The sequence below is a fragment of the Balaenoptera acutorostrata genome, chromosome 6 (genome assembly GCF_949987535.1).
Source record: "Balaenoptera acutorostrata chromosome 6, mBalAcu1.1, whole genome shotgun sequence".
NCBI lineage: Eukaryota > Metazoa > Chordata > Mammalia > Artiodactyla > Balaenopteridae > Balaenoptera > Balaenoptera acutorostrata.
Window position 1 is genome coordinate 36,499,356 of NC_080069.1, and position 21,390 is coordinate 36,520,745.

The 21,390-nt window shown below is 39.7% G+C and overlaps 1 protein-coding gene across 1 annotated transcript in view; it reads left to right on the forward strand.

Annotated features, from left to right (window-relative positions):
• HSD17B3 (hydroxysteroid 17-beta dehydrogenase 3) overlaps positions 1-21,390 on the forward strand; it is a 46,278-nt gene that overhangs the window by 22,175 nt on the left and 2,713 nt on the right. Inside the window, exons 5-10 of the mRNA XM_007176980.2 lie at positions 1,073-1,140; positions 2,402-2,437; positions 5,325-5,359; positions 6,438-6,519; positions 7,153-7,218; positions 10,423-10,572. Of these exons, the coding sequence (XP_007177042.2) occupies positions 1,073-1,140; positions 2,402-2,437; positions 5,325-5,359; positions 6,438-6,519; positions 7,153-7,218; positions 10,423-10,572 (437 nt within the window). The remainder of the gene's footprint in view (positions 1-1,072; positions 1,141-2,401; positions 2,438-5,324; positions 5,360-6,437; positions 6,520-7,152; positions 7,219-10,422; positions 10,573-21,390) is intronic.

Consider the following 21,390-nt stretch of genomic DNA (forward strand, 5'->3'; position numbering starts at 1 on the left):
TGGCAGGAAGAGGGAAACTTTGGCCTAAAGGAATTAGTTTAGCAAACAAACATCACTGCAATTGATCCATGAAATAGTGAGTCAGTGTGGTTATCTGAGGACTGACTTTCTCATTTGGGAAATGAGATACAATTTTTTTCTAAGATAATTTATAGACAATCTGTTTTGTAACCACATCACAGTACAGTGTTTGTATTGTACATAGAAAGAAGATTTTGATTTCTAGAATAATTACATTTTTACTAATAAAAGTGTAAAACGTGTTGCAGGAAAACTGGAAAGAACAGATGAGCATGTAAAAGAGCTATGAATTTCTTGAAGTCCTGACAGCCTGAGATAGCATCTTGGTATATATCCTTCCAGATACATACACACATATTTTCAAAATCAGGATTAAACTTACGTACTGTTTTGCAACATTAAAAAAAAAATCATACATCACTAATGTTCTCCCAGGTTTTTTTTTTTTTTTTTAAATGTATTTATTTATTTATTTATTTATTTATTTATTTTTGGCTGTGTTGGGTCTTTGTTTCTGTGCAAGGGCTTTCTTTAGTTGCGGCAAGCGGGGGCCACTCTTCATCGCGGTGCGCGGGCCTCTCACTATCACGGCCTCTCTTGTTGCGGAGCACAGGCTCCAGACGCGCAGGCTCAGTAGTTGTGGCACACGGGCTTAGTTGCTCCGCGGCATGTGGGATCTTCCCAGCCCAGGGCTCGAACCCGTGTCCCCTGCATTGGCAGGCAGATTCTCAACCACTGCGCCACCAGGGAAGCCCCCTCCCAGGTTTTTAAAACTCTGAGCAGTCATAGTTTTGAATGACTCCATTGCATCCCACCACCATGATTCATTTTATGTGCATTGTATTATAGGACCACAATTTCTTTCTCTCCAATTTCCTCACTGTTATCAAATGATGTTGCAACAAACAACCTTGTATATAAATCTTTTGTACATGTTTCCTTGGAAAACTTCCCAAGAATTCCTGGGTGGAGTATGACAGTTTTTAAGGCTTTCAATAGACATTTGCCATGGGCTCTTCTGACATCTTTTTGTTTTGCCTCTTTTGGTCAGTCAACAATGTCGGCATGCTTCCAAACCTTCTCCCGCGTCATTTCCTTAACACACCGGATGACATCCAGGTAGGCCTATACTCTTCTGTGGATGTTTTCCTCTCACGTGGCCCTGAGCCCCCTGGCTGGGTAATCACCAGGGCCGGGAGGGGGTAATGGGATTGTATTCTGTATTCCAGGTGGATGACTGGAGGTCTCCCTTTCTTTTCGCCTGAGTACTTGATACACAGTCAAGGGTACTGCTGTTCATGACTACCTCTAGGATAAGGACATCTTCCCTCTTCTCCAGACACCAAAATTTACCTATGCCAGTCTTTCGGGGCTCTGCACTTTGCTTTCTAAGGGGGTAATTCTGCCTAACAAATTCATAGCTGTGGATTCAGTGGGAGAAAGCCAGCTCTTTGGCTTTCTTTGTCTTCCCAGGTAATAAGATTCGTTCCACTTTCAGTGTGAGAGAAGCCCCTCGCACAGACTCTGTGGTTGGGGTTGTTGTGAGTTCAGCCAGCTTGACTCAGACCCATGACTGCCATTGCTGGCCATGAGCAAATTTACTACACATTTAACAGTCTTTGAAGGCACTATATTTCGACACTTCCCCAAGCCCTGACCTTTGAAGTCGTGGGGTTATAACAATTCTGAACAGGCTAGCATGCTTCTATTCCCCGATCCCGAAGTATTCATAAGGTTCTGTGTAGGCCCCACATCTACTGCGTGGACAAATAATGCCAGATTGCTCGGACCCTGCTGAACATCCTCACCGGCCACACGTCTAACTCCACAGTCCCTGTTTCCGGCACAAGTTGGTGTCTCTCCATTAAGCAGGTTCCGTTCTTGCTTTTCTTTTTTTTATGTCTGCATTTGTACTTGTCTATATGTCTGACCCTCTTTTCCTCTCTGTCTGTCTTGGGTGATTCTAGCAGTTTCTTTGACTGCCCTCTGTAGCCCGGAACCTGTATACCTTGTGTTATACAACCATTCACCTTTCTAATCTCTATGCTATTGTCTTCTAGATCACATATACTAACCTCCCGTCCTTCAGCTGGAAATTAACCATCTCCCTTTGAAAAACTGTTTCCGTATTCCTGCCGAAATTTTCAAGGAAGCTCTTAATTGACTTCTATTCGAGATCACATTCTTATAGAATCACAGTGTGGGTGTCAGACGTTTCCCCATTCTAGTGCATTCTGAATATCAACTAGGAGCCTAATTTGCAGGCTGAGGCAACCAATCAGACACACTTGCCCACTTCATGGTTGTTTAGCACTGAATACTTTTCAAGAGAGTTTCTCAAATGATCCGGCTGATTCATGATTGTGATTATTTATTACAGAGCCTCATCCACTGTAACATCACCTCGGTAGTGAAGGTATGTGATCAATGTAAGTGCTCAGTGCATTAAAATATAGTAGCTGTTGGATTTGGCAACTCAGGAGAATTGGCCCCTTCCCTGTAGATGCAGAAGTCTTTAAAATTGAACTGTACTTTAAAATTGAACTGAGAGACCATGTAGTAGCCTTTTAATTGTCTTGTCTGTTTTCATCAAGAAAATACAGTGGATTCATTCCCCCTAGCATATGAATCCTTTTTCTGCATTCAGTTTTGTCATATGTCAGAACATATTAGGCCTGATGATGATGAAACTTATTCAGGATTCCAAAGCAACTTAAAAAAAATTAGTATCTTCTTGTGATTTTAGTCTTTGTAAATAGAGAAAAGCTCACTCAGTTTGGAAAAAGGACAGAGGGTGTGGCTTGGATTTTATAGACTCTTGTTCAAAAACTATTTGTTGAAGTGAAGTTCAAGTTCATATGTATTCTGATCCCAGATCAGTTACTAGTTAATTGGACAGCACTGGGCATGCTATTTAGCCCTTTTGAACTTCAGATTCTTCATCTGCTATTAAAAGAGTATTGAACTAATTGATGTGTCAGGTGCCATTCAGCACTCAGGTCCTTTTATTAGAATTAACTGCATACACATTTATAGGCATGAGTACCACAAAGCTATCCTATGCTGTGTCTTTGTGTGAATAAGAAAAAGGGAGACAAATTGTCTGGGCAGACAATTTGGAGAAAGGTGCTGCTTAAGAGTGGACATAGCCCCATGCTTGGTGAGTAGATGATGCTTTTGTGTGAACACAATATTTCCCTTCCCTCTGAATGATGAGAGCCCTCTAAATGGCTTGTGAGTGAACCCTGGGCTTTCAGCCCACACTCACCCCCACAGCTGGGCACCTTGCTCGGTACACAAAATTCACAGCTGTGCCTGGCAGCCCTCATAACCACTCTGGCTGGTCCAATGGAACTTCAGCAATGAATCAGGTATGACTGATTTCATGGAACTGGGACCCTTATTGGGGAGCAGCAGGGGGCTGTCTCGTCTTCACAGCATGGATTGGCGGGGAGAACTGGTTTCCCAGAGGAAAATAGGTTCCTATCAACATAAAAAGGGGGGATGGATGCTGAACAGACCAAAAAAATTTTTTTTCATGTGGCTGCAGTTGAGCTGACAAAAATTATTTTCACCATTGGTTGTTTTTTTTTTTTTTTTGTAAGTATACTGGTATTTTATAGTTTCCTGCTCAGTTTTTATTGGTACATACATTCTTTTTATGCTGAGCAATCAATGGCTTTTTAAAATCCCCAGCTGATGTAATTGAAGGTTTTATATGTTCCACTGTTGTCTGCAGCCTTACCACTAAAATCTTTCACATTAATGGATACATTGATCTTTCATTCTTGGTCCATTTGATCACAGGGTTTCCCAAATGTATTTGACAACCCTCTGACTCTTTTAGCAGAGAAATGCTTTGATTTTCAAAAAAATTATTTTATATCTTGGTAGACACTAACTTCCTTAAGTAACAAAGAAAACAAATTGAAGTTTAGCTTCTAAGTCTGCAATGCCCAAGTTGGCCACGCTGGTTGGAAGCATGACTAGTATCACTTAATTATTCCAAAGGAACCATCTGGAAACACTAGAGTTCTCTATCAAAGGCAGAGATGGGAGAATGAGTTTGAGGGCAAAGGGAACGTGGGATAAGAGACTAAATACTGGAACCTTTGAGACAGGGACCCACACAGTCCAGTGTTGTGTCTCTGATTGGGATCATTCACCCAGTCAGGCTTTTGGGAGACTGAGAGATGCTGTCCAACAATGCTCCAATTATATCCTTAATGAAGTTGGGAGAAGCAAGGAAAGGGTGTTGACATGATCTAGTCCTCATCCTTCTCTCACCTCCCTCAAAATCCAGGGTTTCACAAGGCAGTCCAGTCTAGGAAGCCCTCACCACTCCCACCCCTGCCGCTTCTCCAGAGCAGTGAAAACATTATCTGGAGGCTCCCAGGGATGAGCTTAGGGGCCTTCCTAGGAAATGCAGGGCCCCAGACAGCATGAAAAATTAGGCAAACTTGTCTTCTGGTCCCCAGTGTCCTCTATTTCTCTGCCTCTCTCCATCTGTTTGGATCCTCTCTGTCTCAAACCTGCTCCCAAGACAGGGCCTGATTCCACTCAATTGTACTTTCAATAACATTTCAGTCCATGGGTTTGCCTCTTTCTTAATTCTTAAAATGGATGCCTTGAAATTATGACATGAAAATCTTTCTTAATGAAATATTTAAGCTCCAGAACTGGCAGGGAAGACTTCTTCCAGGGACAGTAGGTTGGGGTGGGGAAGGGATTTTTCAATGCTATTGTAATTCCAACAGGCCAGCAGACATGTTGTGTCTAGGGAGCTACTTCACAGACCACCTGCAGGCTGCCAATAAGGCTGCTGTTGAATTGAAGAGATGTCCTTCTCCATCTCATACCTTGTATGTGAGACACTCATGGACACTTGTTAGGTTTCCTGACAGTCTCCTAATTCTAACTCTTGTGTGAGTTTTGTAATGGCCAAACTACTTTTGCCTCTCTCCCAGAATGAAGGGTATCTGGGGAACCTCAGTGTTGGTCCCACAGACATAAGCCAATTTCCATAGTTTTTCACTCCCTTCATTTTCCAGGAAGACTTCAGTTTTATGAAGAAGAAACCAGAGGCCTCTGAACTGTTTGCCATTTGTCTAAGTTGCCTTTTATGGGTTCCAGCCAGACTCTAGTGTTGTCAGAATTACCTCCAGTGAGTGTCAGCAGATTTTCAAGGCCATCTGAGAAGATGAAGTTCTTTCTCGTTTCCTCCAACACCTACTTCCTAAGTCCCCACGGCACATTGCTACATAGTTCCTTTGTCAGGGCTTAACTTTGCCCTTCTCTTATAGATGACACAGCTGATTCTGAAACACATGGAATCAAGGTAAGGTCTTTCCTTGGAAAAGCCATGGTCTGCCTGACCTGGCAATCAGCTGACTTGGGGACCAGGGGGATATGGTTCATCTGCTGCTGCTTTAACAAATGATAAAACTATGATGAAAGGACATGGAGATTATGGTTGGACCAGGCCAGCTTTGCAAGCAGATAAGCATATTTGCAGGTCAAATGTAGCATATACTGGAGGGAGGAAGAGAACAGCAGTTTCAGCAGACACTGTGTTAAAAAAATTAACTCACAGTGAGTGTAAAAGACACTTCAGAAGTTGGCCTGAGACCAAGATCATCTCTTTGTTATTATGCATTTCAGCTCTTGTCAGAATGAATACTCCAGTTTTGGGGTAAAAATCACCACCCCATCAGTGTCTCTATTTATTCCATGTTTTAAATCACCCTATTACAATGCCCATTTGGGAGCTGGTTTTTCTCAGGTGGTATTCACTAAAAGCAAATGGTTAATAGTTTTATCTTCCCTAGAGAAAGAAGGGGCTTGGCCTTGTATTCCAATTTTCAGTTTCTTGATTTTTCTGGATTGAATCCATCTAGTTGGGAAGGATTAAGGATATTGAATTTCAAAAGGGTAAGTAAGAACCCCAGAGACTTGTGTAGGAGTGCCTGTGTGAGCAGATGATGGACTGTCAAATTCCACCCAAGACAGGATTCTGCATATGACATCTGTCCTGTTGTGGGTCATCTTTATGAGTCAGAAGGGAACTTGAGCTCATATGGTCACATTTGAGAGAGAAGGATCACTTCCCCCCTTGAGTCTTGTCTGAGCTGAGTTGGTTCTCTGCATTTTGGTGGTGGATCTTTGCTGTAGCAGAGCCCCTGTTTCCAGTCACAAGCTCTTGAAGTCAACTGACCGCAGAGTGGCATCACTGTGTGGTGTAGTTCATGATTGAGGTGAAGTTCCACTGACAGTTCTTGGAAGCAGAACACTTAGCACACATGGAAACCTAGAGAGGGTGGAAGTTTCCCAGCATTCACATGAGCCCCTTTATTTTCTTCCTTCTCGAGGTGTAATCAGGCAGCAAAAATATTGAAACTTTGTTTCTTGCCTTTTAGGCGGAAAGGTCTCATCTTGAACATATCTTCTGGGGTGGCCCTCTTTCCCTGGCCTCTGTACTCCACATATTCGGCTTCTAAGGTGAGTGACAGATGTAGTTCAAGCCTCCTTCTCCTTCTTCCTTTTGTTTTTCCCATTTAGCATTTTCCTTTGGATCATCTGGCAAGGCGATGGACTGATTTGCCTAGAGGCACTCTTCTGGGTACAGGGAGGAGCGAGTCAGCCAGTATCTGGGTGCAAATTAGAAAAAGATACTGCCCCTGGGCTGATGAAGCCTCGCAGCAGCACAGCGGGGCAAGCGCAGCCCCCATGGAATTCCAGCTCCCACTCACTTCCTTGCCTGGGAGCCCTGCGCTCCTCTGGCCAGCAAGTAACATTGTAGTTTCCTTCCATCCCAGAGGCCTCACCAGGTGTCCTCTTGCCCTAGCCATAAAACAAATCTTTGGAACTGTGGGTGCTCTAGACAAGGCAGAGCTTCCCCCGGGTAAGGTATCTATATGCAGTGGCCCTAGGTATGTATTTATTACAAAACGTATGTTCCTTCTCATTGCGGGAGCTCTTCCCAGACCAAGAAATGAAGTTCTAACTCCCATTAAGACAAACTGCTGCATTTTAAGGTGAAGAAGATAAGCTCCCTGTGGTGTCCTTTGAAATCTGAGTGAATTGGCTCTGACAGAGAATCAAGTCCTTAGGTGTTTCTCCTTCTTGCTCCAGGCTTTTGTGTGCACATTTTCCAAGGCACTGCAAGCAGAATATAAAGAAAAAGGAATCATTATCCAGGTGAGGTCAACAGTTCTGAGTCCTTGGGAATGGGAACTCTGGATCCCCGTGGAGCCTGGGCCACTGCTTCCTGCAGGACAGGTTGTGCATGTGTGACCAGGAGAGAGGGTCTGGATGACACCATGTGAATCCCTACGACCATAGAGGTGGCAGCGGAGCCACCGTGGTTCTGCCTGCTGCTGCCCTCACCATGCCCTGGGTGCTGGAGAAGGAAATGGGGTGGGATGAGTGAGTGCTCAGAAATGCTTGCTACCCAATGCTGCATCAGGACAGAAATAGGGTCTTGTCTAAGCATCCTTTACTCTCCGACCTAGATAGAGGAGACAGGCTCATGTGGGAGGAATTGTGGAGAAGGAACAAAAGAAAACTGGGCACTTGGTCAGTGTTGGAAGAGGGGAGAGGGTGCTTCTCTTGGGGGCTGTTCACCTGTGATGGAACACAGAGATCTCCACACTCTGGTTCTTGAGCACTTGGGGAAGAGATGCTCTGCTCTCCATTTCCCCTACAATGACAGAGTGGTCACGGAGTTGACCTTGTCCTAACTGTAAACAAAGCTGGGTTGTCACTGCTGTCTGTAGGCTGAGCAATATGATGTGCTTCTTTCAGCAACACAATTAACTCTAAGTGGTTTCTGGAACCTGGAATAAACAGTTTACGGTTAATTGTTTGGGAAGAAGTTCGATGACATACTATTAGGAATGAAAAAGGCACACTCAGTTATATTTTTAAAATTACTGCTGCACATACTGATTTTCAATTAAAATACCCAGGTGAGAGTATCCCAGTATAAATTAACCAGCTATAGCATGAAGCTTATTCAACAGGCAGATATGAGTTAATAGTAGGAGCTTTGTAAATAACATCATCTTCCCAGCTGTAGTGAGTGATTGTAACAGACTTGTCACTAGACTACAGTCCCATTCTCTGCCCTGCTGAACTAAAGTCTCACCTATCAGAGATTATTCCCTTCTATCCATTCTCCAACTCCCAGCTGAGGACGGATTCCTTTTGCAACAGCTCTACCTTATATATGCTAAGTTTTCTGCAGTAAAAAATAATCCCTAAAATCTCATTGGCTTAAAACCACAAAGATTTATTTCTCATTCATGCTACACATTCACTGTGAACTGTCAGAGGGGATTAGCTCACTGTAGTGACGCAGGGACCCAGGCTGATGGAGCAGCCACCATCTTGGATATTGTCAGTTGACATGTCAAAGAAAAAGTGGTAGGAGTTCAAGAGACTTGCTTTGATAATTAGGGGCTCTGACAACTACTGAGCCTGTACTTTAGAGCCCACGAGCCACAACTACTGAAGCCCGCATGCTGCAACTACTGAAGCCCACGCACCTAGAGCCCATGCTCCACAACAAAGAGAAGCCACCACAATGAGAAGCCCATGCACTGCAATGAAGAATAGCCCCCGTTCACTGCAACTAGTGAAAGCCTGTGCACAGCAACAAAGGCCCAATGGAGCCAAAAAAAAAGAATAAAGATAATTAAGGGCTCTGGCTCAGAAAAGTCACATGTCGCTTTTGCTCATACTCATTGGTCAGGTCTGGTCACATGGTCCCACCCAACCATAGGGACCCAGGAAGTGCAATTCTATCATGTGTCTGGAAGAAAGAAGAACTAGAAAAATTTGGTGAACAACACTAAATATTAGTGTTGAGTATCAAGTCTTAGCATCATCTCGATCTTGATAATTGTGGGCCAGAGATGCTGTAGCTGCTAAGTTAGTGGGTTCTGCGGGGCAGAAGGTGTGGGAGGAGGTGAGGAAGGGGGAGGGAGCCCCTTCCCTCATGCAGAAGCCTCGGAGCTGCTCCAAGTCCTGGAAAAGACACTGTGACATTCTGAAAACCAACTGGTCTCTTCAAACACGCATGTAATTGGTGCTCAGTAAATATTTGCAAAATTCCTGAGGAAGTATGTACTGTACTCTTGGGTTTGATTTTCAAATCCCAGTGCTGCTGCCATTTATTATCTGAGTGTTTTGGACAGCCTGCTTAAACTCTGTGAGCTTGTTTCCCCATCTGTAAAAAGGGGTTTATAATAGCTGCTTCTCTGGGTTACTGTGACGATCTAATGAATAAATAAGCATGCAAATTTAACCAATATTTATTGAGCCCTTGTTTTATACATAAAGGTGTTTTGTCAACCAAAACTCACTGTAAGAATGGAAACACTTTTTATTATTTCCCTATCTGAAAACTGGGTTTGAAAATGCAAACTTCTTATATTTTTCTAAGAATACTCTTTGAGATCTTTGGAAGAAAAATGTTATGCAAATTAATAACTGCATTCATTTCCATGAGAACCAATTGAATTGAATTGACTGACATACATTGGATTAAATTATGAAACAACGTAATTTCAAGTGTGATGAGGAAAAAAAAAGCGATGTGACAAAAATTTCAAAGGTGATGTGAAGAAAAAGAAAACAAGCATGGATATATTTTTTTTCCCTAAAGATGCCAAGGTCTCTGTGTCTGGGAATAAAGTAAGAAACCCCATTATGAAGCCTCATGCCAGGCCACAAGGTGGTGAGACCACCAGTGGAAACATGGTATTGGGTTTTCAGGGTACAGTCTGCTGTTGTTTATTTTTCTTACCATGACAGGAAAGATTATGAGGTATGTGCCACTCCTGGCTCCTAACCGAAGTGTGAAAGTGGGAATCTAAAGTACTTGAAAGTGCTCCAATTTGGTTATATGTGTTAGAAATAAACTTCTGTGATAGGGTTGCCAGATAAAACACAGGACATCCAGTTAAATTTGAATTTCAGATAACAAATAATCTTTTGAGAATAAGTACATCCCATGCAATACTTGGGATATAATTAAACTGAAAATTTTTCCATTGTTTGTCTTCAAATATAACCGGGTGTCCTGCATTTTCACTTTCTAAGTTGGGGAACGTGCTCTAAGACAGAGCTCCTCATTCACCCTGTGTGCATTTGAACCACTTGGTGTTGTGTGGCTAAGGCCTCATCTTGAGTTAGTTGCCACGTTAAGCCAGAAACTGGCCCTTCTGATTCCCAGCTCTGTGCTCGTTCTATACCTTTAACTGTTCTCTTATCATATAGTATCCTGAGACTTTTTAGGGGAGGAACAGAGTTGGAACATGAAGGGATGGTAAAATGGGTATTAGTTTCTCAGGGCTGGGCAGATTGCTCCTGTGTTACGGTCTTTATTTCCCATTGTAGGTGCTCACCCCGTATGCTGTTTCAACCCCAATGACAAAGTATCTAAATACCAACATGATAACCAAGACTGCTAATGAGTTTGTTAAAGAATCACTGAATTATGTCACGATTGGAGACGAAACCTGTGGCTGCCTCGCCCATGAAATCTTGGTAATTGATAACTTCTCCTTTCTTGAAGCAAGGGAGGACAGACAAGCAGGGGGCCCTAGCAGGGCTTAGCCAGCTCTTCCTTGCTGTTGGAGCTTTCAGCCATTCTCTGTCACGCAAGGATAGTGATGCCAGCGGTATGCTGCTGAGGGTAATCCAGCCTGTGAAAAGGCGTATCTAGCAAGGGGAAGGAGAAGCTGAAGCACTGGGTGCCCAGCCTATAGATAACTCTGAAGTTGGCAAATCTCACCCTTGGCTGCCTCACCTCTGCCCTCAGAAAGTAAGGCGGCTCCCAGAGCTTTGTGAAGGTCAGGCCAAAACACAGGGTGCTTCCCTGTAGGGGCTGTCGATGTCCTTGGCCCTCTGTGCCAGTAAATGTTTAACTATGCAGGAAAAAACCAAAAATAAAACAAAACACCTTGATTTGTAGCGTTTGCTGATTTCCATGACGGATGTTAAGCTACCAGTGTGTGGTCACTGCACATGAATTCAGGAGGAGAGCTCACAATTGGCTCTCGTGAGAAAGTACAGTCTGGTTCCTGTACACCACGGACTTCATCAAACGTGGAAATAAAGTCTGAAGTATATGGCACGAGGAGTTCTTACCATCCCTGGGCTGCTTTTAGGAAAAAACACAAACATGAAACAAAGGTAGACTTGAGTTTCACACTAATACTGAAAACAAACAGTGTCAGGGTAGTTCTGTTTCCAGCGTCACCAAAGAATTTTAGACAGATCTTTACTTTCCCTTCATATGTCAACTTTCTCCTCTGCCTCTTATGTTTTTCTGCCATGGGAATTAGGCTTCTTTATTTCTCTCTTTCTCTCTCTGATGCTAGAGAGATTCATGGGTCAATGCACTAAATCCTCCCAAAGCATTCAGCTGTCTCCTGGGACTCAGTACTGAGACTCTGGCAAGAGATACTGAATTGCCTTAGCTGATTACGTGCTACTTTTACTGTAGAATCTCAACAATGTGCAGAATCACCATTTGAACACACAGTGCCAAGTGGACAAGCAGAAAGAATATAAGATCTTGATTTTGCCTATTGCTGATCTGGTTTTTCTTCAGACCACTACTTGCTGCATGGCACGAAAACAAGTTAGTGGAATGTCTAATGAGTTTAAACTTAGTTTGATCTGATAATCTAAACTGTCCATTTAGGAAATATGCTGTCCATTATTTAGAGAAAAATGTTCAGTCTTGCCTGAGTGTCCCTTCTTCTGGCCTCTCTCACTAAAATGACACTGGGGAAAGAGTCCCTATGATCTCCTGCTGGTCCTTAAGTGTGTGTGGCTGGTGTCCCTAATCAATCTGATGGTTGCTCACCTTGCTGGTTTATGTCTGTGGGGTTGTGGGGATGACTCCTTCTGTCCTTTTGGCTAGGCCAATGCATTCCCCAGCTACTGACGGCTGAACATGCCTGAATCTCTGCTACCTTCCTCATCCAGCCAGAGGCCAGCTGTCCATCTGCAGCTTTGGTTCACAGAGGGCCTCTGACTCTCTACTCTGCATCAGCACCAATTTGAACCTGAGGGATGGAAAACCAAATCTCAGCACTTACCTCGCCACGCTGAGATAATATTCTGTGGCTGCACTCCAGCAGAGTGGAGGCAATAAACCCTCCTCTGCTACCATTACTTATTTATCACACTTTCCTATCCTTCACCCCAGGCCCCCAGCCCTCCTGCGTAGGCTCAGAGGACACACATCAGAGGACACACATCTGGCCACGTCTTCCTCTTTCTCTCTTGTACCTCCCACCATATCCAGGGCAGAAAAAGTACAGGCTTTTTGTATGCTTTCCCAGGGTCACATCCTGTCCATCTCAGAGGGATTTAGGTAGTTCCAGTGGATAAGACATCCTCTCCTCCCCTTAGCAGAACTTTTAGTCCTCCAGGATATTGATGTTTTAAATGGAATCCATTAGCATTTAGAAAATGTTTTCTTGAGACAATAGCATGGCTTGCAAGACTATTGTCTTGCTACATACATACTGTAATCCAATTCTAGATGTCAAAAGTTGAATATTTTTTTTCTTTTATCTTTGATTTCTTATGTAACAAATTCTAATCTCTACTGGTAAACAGATGCCAAAAACAGTAGGAAAAAGTCTTTGTGCCTGGTGAAGCAAAAGAGAAAACAAAGGAAAACACATAAATCATTAAAACCATTAAAACCAATTTTGAATTTGCCAGGGTTTAGAAAGATCGTTGAATCTAAAGTTATGGGTAATCAAGTAGAATCAACCAGTAAACAAGCAAGTCTTCCATTTCAAAGAGGTGAGGCAAAGACAGGATGCTCTCTACCCTCAAGGAGTTTTGGGGCAGCAGTTGAGGTGGGACTGGACCCTCTACCTAAGAATCCGTGTGGAACTTGGGGCTTCATAGTTACCTCATTTAATTCTCCTAAACATCTTGTGAGACAGGACATTTGGCTCCCCTTTTACATTGAGGAAACCAAAGCTCAGAGCTGGATCAGATCAGATGAAGCTCAGATGGATCAGAGGGACCAAGACCACCTGACTGGTAAAGGTGGTGCAAGGGTTTAAGTCCACTTTTGTCTGATGCCAAACCTTTTCTGTTTCCTTCTACATGGCATCTCCAGGTTGGGAGAAGGTAGATAAAGATGGGGATGGGGGGCTTCCCTGGTGGCGCAGTGGTTGAGAATCTGCCCGCTAATGCGGGAGACACGGGTTCGAGCCCTGGTCTGGGAAGATCCCACATGCCACGGAGCAGCTGGGCCCGTGAGCCACAGCTGCTGAGCCTGCGCGTCTGGAGCCTGTGCCCCGCAACGGGAGGGGCCGCGATAGTGAAAGGCCCGCGCACCGCGATGAAGAGCGGTCCCCGCACCGCGATGAAGAGTGGCCCCCACTTGCCGCAACTAGAGAAAGCCCTCGCACGAACCGAAGATCCAGCACAGCCAAAAATAAATAAATAAATAAATAAAATTAAAAAAAAAAAAAAAGGCAGTTAAGTGTAGGTTTAAAAAAAAAAAAAAAGATGGGGATGGGAGAGGGGGTCTTTTAGAACATTTTCTGGGGACCTGGGATTTCAGTTTATTTTATTTACGGCTGACTTCAGTAAGCCAAAACATTTAGTTCAAGACAAAGCTAATGGAAGGGCTTGATTTTGCTGTGAAATAAAAAAAGCTCTGTCTGGGAGAAAAAAGGAGTTCTTGAAGAAGATGTTGCATTGATTCATAGACTTGGCCAGTGGATGAAGAGCTCTACTTTGGTTCCCAGAAACCATCTTTAGTTTCCTGCTTTGGGATACCTCAGAGGACTGCAAAAATCTGAAGGTTCAAGCTGCCTACAAGGCTCAAGTTTTCCTCTAGTTGAACTTCTGTTGTTTTGTAGGTAGATTGAGGAATGTTGGATTAACCGGATCACACTGTGGACAAAATGATTACTTCTGGGGGCCTGGACCTGCCTCATAGGACACAAGTGTAATTTGAGGGCAAGAACTTTCCAAGGCCTGTGCCTCTTGCCTGAAAAGCAATAGGCATTTGTGCCTCAACTTGAGGCTTCTCCTCCTTTTCAAAGCAAATACTCCATGATAATAATTTACACCTTGCTATGACTCATTTCCATTCATTAACTCTTTAAAAGAATTTTTTTCTTCCAGTTTTATTGAGATATAATTGACATACAGCATTCTATAAGTTCAAGGTGTACATCAAAATGATTTGACTTACATGAAATGATGACCACAATAAGTTTGGTGAACATTCATCATCTCATATGGATACAAAATTAAGGAAATAAAAATTTTTTTTTCGTTTGATGAGACCTCTTAGGATTTACTCTCTTAACAACTTTCATATATAATATACAACAGTGTTAACTATATTTATCATGTTGTACACTGCTTCCCTAGTACCTTTTTATCTTTTAACTGGAAGTTTGTACCTTTTGACTGCCTTCATTCACTTCCCACTCCCCCAATGACCCATGCCATACACTCATCTTTGGTAACCACAAATCTGATCTCTTTTGCTATGTGTTTGTTTGTTTTTGAAGAATAATTGACTTACAATTTTATGTTAGTTCCTGTTACACAACATAGTGATTAGATACTTCTGTACATTTTAACATGATCACCATGATAGGTCTAAATTTGATTTCTCACCCATGCAAAGATATTACATAATTATGGACTATATTCCCCACACTGTACATTTCATGCCTGTGACTCAATTATTTTGCAACTGTAAGTTTGTACCTCTTAATCTCCCTCCTCTATTTCTCTCATCCCCCCACCATCCTCCCCTCTGGCAACCACTTGTTTGTTCTCTGGATCTATGTTTATGTTTTGTTATGTTTGTTCTGTTTTTTAGATTCCACATATAAGTGAAATCATACAGTATTTGTCTTCCTGTCTTACTTATTTTACTTAGCATAATACCCTTTAGGTCCACCTATGTTGCCACAAATAGCAAAATTTCATTCTTTTTTATGGCTGTGTAATATTATATATATTATATATAAATTATTACATATACTAATTATTACTATACAAATTATTACAATTAATTATAAATTACATTATATATATATATCACATCTTCTTTATCCATTCATCTATTGATGAGCACTTGGGTTGCTACCATATCTTGATTACTGTAAATGGTACTGCAATGAACATAAGGGTGCATATATCTTTTCAAATTAGTGTTTTCATTTTCTTTAGATAAATACCCAGGAATGGAATGGCTGGATGGTTTGGTAGTTCTATTTTTAATTTTTTCAGGACTCTCCATACTGTTTTCTATAGCATATGAGTGTTCCCTTTTCTCCACATCCTTGTCAGCTCTTGTTACTTGTTTTTTTCATAATAGTCATTCTGACAAGTGTGAGGTGCTATCTCATTGTGGTTTTGATTTGCATTTCCCTGACGATTGGTGATGTTGAGCATCTTTTCATGTGCCTGTTGGACATCTATATGTCTTCTTTGGGAAAATGTCTATTTGAATCCTCTGCCCATTTTTTTCTTTTTAATTTTAAAACTTTTATTTTTTATTAATTAATTTTTTTTTGGAGTATAGCTGTTTACAATGTTGTGTTAGTTTCTGTTGTACAGCAAAGTGAGTCAGTTATACACACACATATATCCACTCTTTTTTAGATCCTATTCCCATATAGGTCATTACAGAGTACTGAATAGGGTTCCCTGTGCTATTCAGTAGGTTCTCATTAGTTATCTATTCTATATATAGTAGTGTGTATATTTCCAATCTCCCAATTTATTCCTCCCCTTATTATCCCCCCTGGTAACCACAAGTTTTTTTTTTTATGCCTGTGACTCAACTTCTGTTTTGTAAATAGGTTCATTTGTACCATTTCTTTAGATTCCACATATAAGGGATATCCTATGATATTTATCTTTCTCTGACTGACTTCACTCAGTATGACAATCTCTAGGTCCATCCAGGTCACTGCAAATGTAATTATTTCATTCTTTTATATGGCTGAGTAATATTCCATTGTATATATGTATCACATCTTCTTTATCCATTCCTCTGTTGAGGCATTTATGTTGTTTCCATGTCCTGGCTTCTGTCCATTTTTAAATCAAGTTGTTTTTTTCTTTGATGTCAAGTTGTATGTGTTCTTTGTGTATTTTGGATGTCAACCCCTTAACAGATAAGTCTTTTGGAACTATCTTCTCCCATTCAGTAGGTGACCTTTTTGCTTTGTTGATAGTTTCCTTAGCTGTGCAAAACTTTTTAGTTTGATGTAGTCCCATTTGTTTATTTTTGCTTTTGTTTCCCTTGCCTAAGGAGATATATGCAAAAATATTATTAAGACTGATGTCAAAGAGCATATTGCCTATATTTTCTCCTAGAAATTTTATGGTTTCAAGTCTTACATTTAAGTCTTTAATCCACTTTGAATTTAATTTTGTGCGTGGTGTGAGAAAGTAGTCCAGTTTGATTCTTTTCATGTAGCTGTCCAGTTTTCCCAACTCCATTTATTGAAGAGGCTGTCTTTTCCTCATTGTATATTCTTTTCTCCTTTGTTGTAGATTTATTGCACATATAAGTGTCAGTTCATTTCTCAGTTCTCTATTCTGTTCCATTGATCTATGTGTCTGTTTTTGTGACAGTACCATGCTGTTTTGATTATAGTAGCTTTATAGTATAGTTTGAAATTAGGTAGCATGATACTTCTAGCTTTGTTCTTCTTTTTCAAAATTGTTTTGGCTATTCAAGATCTTCTGTGTTTCCATGAAAATTTTAGAATTATTTGTTCTACTTCTTTGAAAAAATTCCATTGGTATTTTGATAGAGATTGCATTGAATCTGTAGATTGTTTGGGTAGTATGGTCATTTTAACAATATTAATTCTTCCAATCCATGAGCATGTTATATCTTTCCATCTCTTTGTGTCATCTTCAATTTCTTTCATCAGTGTCCTGTAGTTTTCTGAGTACAGAAATACCTTAGTTAAAAGGTATTTTATTTATTTTTTTGATGTGATGGTAAATGGGATTGTTTTCCTAATTTATCTTTCTGATAGTTTGTTGCTAGTGTATAGAAATACAACAGGTTTCTGTATATTAATTTTGTATCCTGAAACTTTACTGAATTCATTGGTGAGTTCTAGTGGTTTGCTTGGATCTCTTTAGAATTTGCTATGTATAGTATCATGTCATCTGCAAACAGTGATAGTTTTACTTCATCCTTTCCAACTTGGATTCCTTTTGATTCTTTTTCTTATCTGATTGCTGTGGCTAGGACTTCCACTAATATGTTGAATAATATGTGATGAGAATGGGCATCCTTTTCTTGTTCTGACCTTAGAGGAAATGCTTTCAGCTTTTCCTCATTGAGTATGATGTTAGCTGTGGGCTTGTCATATATGGCCTTTATTATGTTGAGGTATGTTCCCTTTATACCCACTTTGTTGAGAGGTTTTATCATAAATGGATGTTAAATTTTGTCAAAAGCCTTTTCCACATCTATTGAGACGATTATATGATTTTTATTCTTGAATTTGTTAATATGGTATATCACATTGACTGATTTGTGGATATTGAACCATCCTAGCATCCCCGGGATAAATCCCACTTGATCATGATTGTATAATCTTTTTAATGTATTGTTGAATTTGCTAATATTTTGTTGAGACATTTTGCATCTATGTTCATCAGTGATATTAGCCTGTAATTTTCTTTTTTTGTGTGATATCTTTGTCTGGTTTTGGTGTCAGAGTGATGCTGGCCTCAGAATGAGTTTGGAAGTGCTCCTTCCTCTGAAATTTTTTTGGAATAGTTGGAGAAGGATAGGTGTTAATTCTCTAAATGTTTGGTAGAATTCACTTGTGAAGCCATCTTGTCCTGGACCTTTGTTTATTGGGAGTTTTTATTTTTTAATTAAAAAAAATTTTATTGAAGTATAGTTGATTTACAATGTTGTGTTAATTTCTGGTATACAGCAAAGTGATTCAGTTTTATACATATGTATTCAGTTATATATATATATATATATATATATATATATATATATATATACACACACACATATATATATTCTTTTTCATAGTCTTCTCCATTATGGTTTATCACAAGATATTGAATATAGTTCCCTGTGCTATACAGTAGGACCTTATTATTTATCTATTTTACATATAGTAGTTTGTATCTGCTAATCCCAAACTCCTAATTTATCTCCCTCCCCCTTGCTATCCCCTTTGGTAACCATAAGTTTGTTTTCTACATCTGTGAGTCTATTTTATTTTGTAAATAAGTTCATTTTTTCCATTTTTTTAAGATTCCACATATAAGTGATATCATATGGTATTTGTCGTTCTCTGTCTGACTTACTTCTCTTAGTAGGATAATCTGTAGGTCCATTCATGTTGCTGCAGATGGCATTATTTCTTTTTTTTTTGGCTGAGTTATACACACACACACACACACACACACACACATATATATACCACATCCTCTTTACCTATTCATCTGTCAATAGACATTTAGGTGCTTTCATATCTTGACTATTGTAAGTAGTGATAACTATGAACATTGGGATGTATGTATCTTTTCAAATTAAAGTTTTCTCCAGATATATGCCCATGAGTGGAATTGCTGGATCATAGGGTAACTCTATTTTTAGTTTTTTAAAGACCATCCATACTGTTTTCCATAGTGGCTGCACCAATTTACATTTCTACCAACTGTGTAGGAGGGTTCCCTTTTCTCCACACCCTGTCCAGTATTTATTATTTGTAGACTTTTTAATGATGGCCATTCTGATTGGTGTGAGGTGATACCTCATTGTAGTTTTGATTTGCATTTCTCTAATAATTAGTGATGTTGAGCATCTTTGGCCATCTGTATGTCTTCTTTGGAGAAATGTCTATTTAGGTCTTCTGCCTATTTTTTGATTGGGCTGTTTTTTTTTGTTATTGAGTTATATGAGCTGTTTGTGTATTTTGGAAATTAAGCCCTTATTGGTTGCATTGTTTGCAAATATTTTCTCCCAGTTCATAGGTTGTCTTTGTCTTTTTGTTTTGTTTATGGTTTCCTTTGCTGTGCAAAACCTTATAAATTTGATTAGGTCCCGTTTATTTATTTTTGCTTTTATTTCTATTGCTTTGGGAGATGTTGGGAATTTTTTGATTACTGATTCAACTTCATTATGAAAATTGGTCTGTTTACATTTTCTATTTCTTCCTGGTTCAGTCTTGGGAGATTGTACATTTCTAGTAATTTGTCCAATTCTTCTTGGTTGTTAATTTTATTGGCATATAATTGTTCATAGTAATATCTTATGATCTTTTGTATTTCTGAGGTGTTGGTTGTAACTTTTCCTTTTTCATTTCTGATTTTATTGATTTGGGTTCTCTCTCTTATTTTCTTGACGAGTGTGGTTAAAGGTTTATCAATTTTGTTTATCTTTTGAAAGAAACAGATCTTACTTTCATTGATCTTTTCTGTTGTTATTTTAATTTTTTTAGTCTCTATTTCATTTATGTCTGCTCTGATCTTTATTATTTCTTTCATTATACTAACTTTGGGTTTTGGTTGTTCTCTTTTTTCAGTTCCTTAGGTGTAAGGTTAGATTGTTTATTTGAGATTTTTCTTGTTTCCTGGGGTAGGCTTGTATCACTATAAACTTCACCCTTAGAACTGTTTTTGTTGTGTCCCGTAGATTATGCATCATTCTGTTTTTGTGTTCATTTGTCTCCAGGCAGTTTTTGATTTCTTCAGTGACCCACTGGTTGTTTAGTGGCATATTGTTTAGCCTCCACTTGTTTGTGTTTTTTGCAGTTTTTTCTTGTTGATAACTAGTCTTATAGAGTTGTGGTTGGAAAATATGCTTACTATGACTTCAGTCTTCTTAAATTTCCTGAGACTTGTTTTGTGGCCTAGCATGTAATCTATCCTGAAGAATGTTCCATGTGCAGTTGAAAAGAATGTGTATTTTGCTGCTTTGGGAGGGAATGTTCTATATATACCTATTAAATTCATCTGTCCTACTGTATCATTTAAGGCCTGTGTTTCCTTATTGATTTTCTGTCTGGATGGCCTGTCCATTGATGTAAGTGTGTTGTTAAGTTCCCCTACTATTATTGTGTTACTGTCAATTTCTGCTTTATGTCTGTTAATATTTATGTACGTATGTGCTCCTATGTAAGGTGCACATGTATTTACAATAGTTATATCTTCTTCTTAGATTGATCCCTTGATTATTATATAATGTCCTACTTTTTCTCTTATTACAGTCTCTGTTTTAAAGTGTATTTTTTCTTTTTTTTAAATTGGGGTATAGTTGTTTTACAACGTTGTGTATTTTTTCTGATGTATGTTTTGTACCCTGGCTTTCTTTTGATTTCCATTTGCATGGAATATCTTTTTTCATTCCCTCACTTTCAGTCTGTATGTGTCTTTAATTAATTAATTAATTAATTTTTCTGCACTGCGTGGCTTGTGGGATCCTAGTTCCCCAACCAGGGATTGAACCTAGGCCCATGGCAGTGAAAGTGCTGAGTCCTAACCACTGGCCCACCAAGGAATTCCCTGTATGTGTCTTTAGATCTGAAATGAGTCTCTTGTAGGCAGCATATATACTGGGTTTGTTTTTATATCCATTCAGCCACTCTATGTGTTTTGATTGGAGCGTTTAATCCATTTACATTTACAGTAATTATTGATATGTATGTTCTTTTTGCCATTTTGTTAATTGTAATTGAGTTGTTTTTGTAGTTCTTTTTTGTTCCTTTCTACTTCTTTTTCTTGCTTTCCTTGTGATTTGATGATTATCTTTAGTGTTATATTTTGATTCCTTTTCCTTTTGTGTGAACATATCTATTATAGGTTTTTGGTTTGTTGTTACCATGAGGTTTATATATAGCAATCTCTATATATACATGATTGTTTTAAGTTAATGATCTATTAAGTTTGAACACATTTTAACAATCCTGTATTTTTACTCCCCGCCCTTCATATTTACTGTTTTTGACATTATAATTTGCATCTTTTTGTTCTGTTTATCCCTTAACTGCTTATTGTGGATATAGATGATTTTACTACTTTTGTTTTTTAACCTTCCTCCTAGCTTTATATGTGGTTTATTTACTACCTTTAATGTATGTTTGACTTTACTGATGAGATTTTTTCCTTTCGTACTTTTCATATTTCTATTTGTGGCCTTTTCTTTTCTGCCTAGGGAAGAAGTCCCTTTAACAGTTCTTGTAAAGCTGGTTTCATGGTGCTGAACTCTTAGCTTTTGCTTGTCTGTAAAACCTTTTTTCTCACCTTCAAATCTGAATGAAAACCTTGCCAGGTAGAGTATTCTTCATTGTAGGTTTTTCC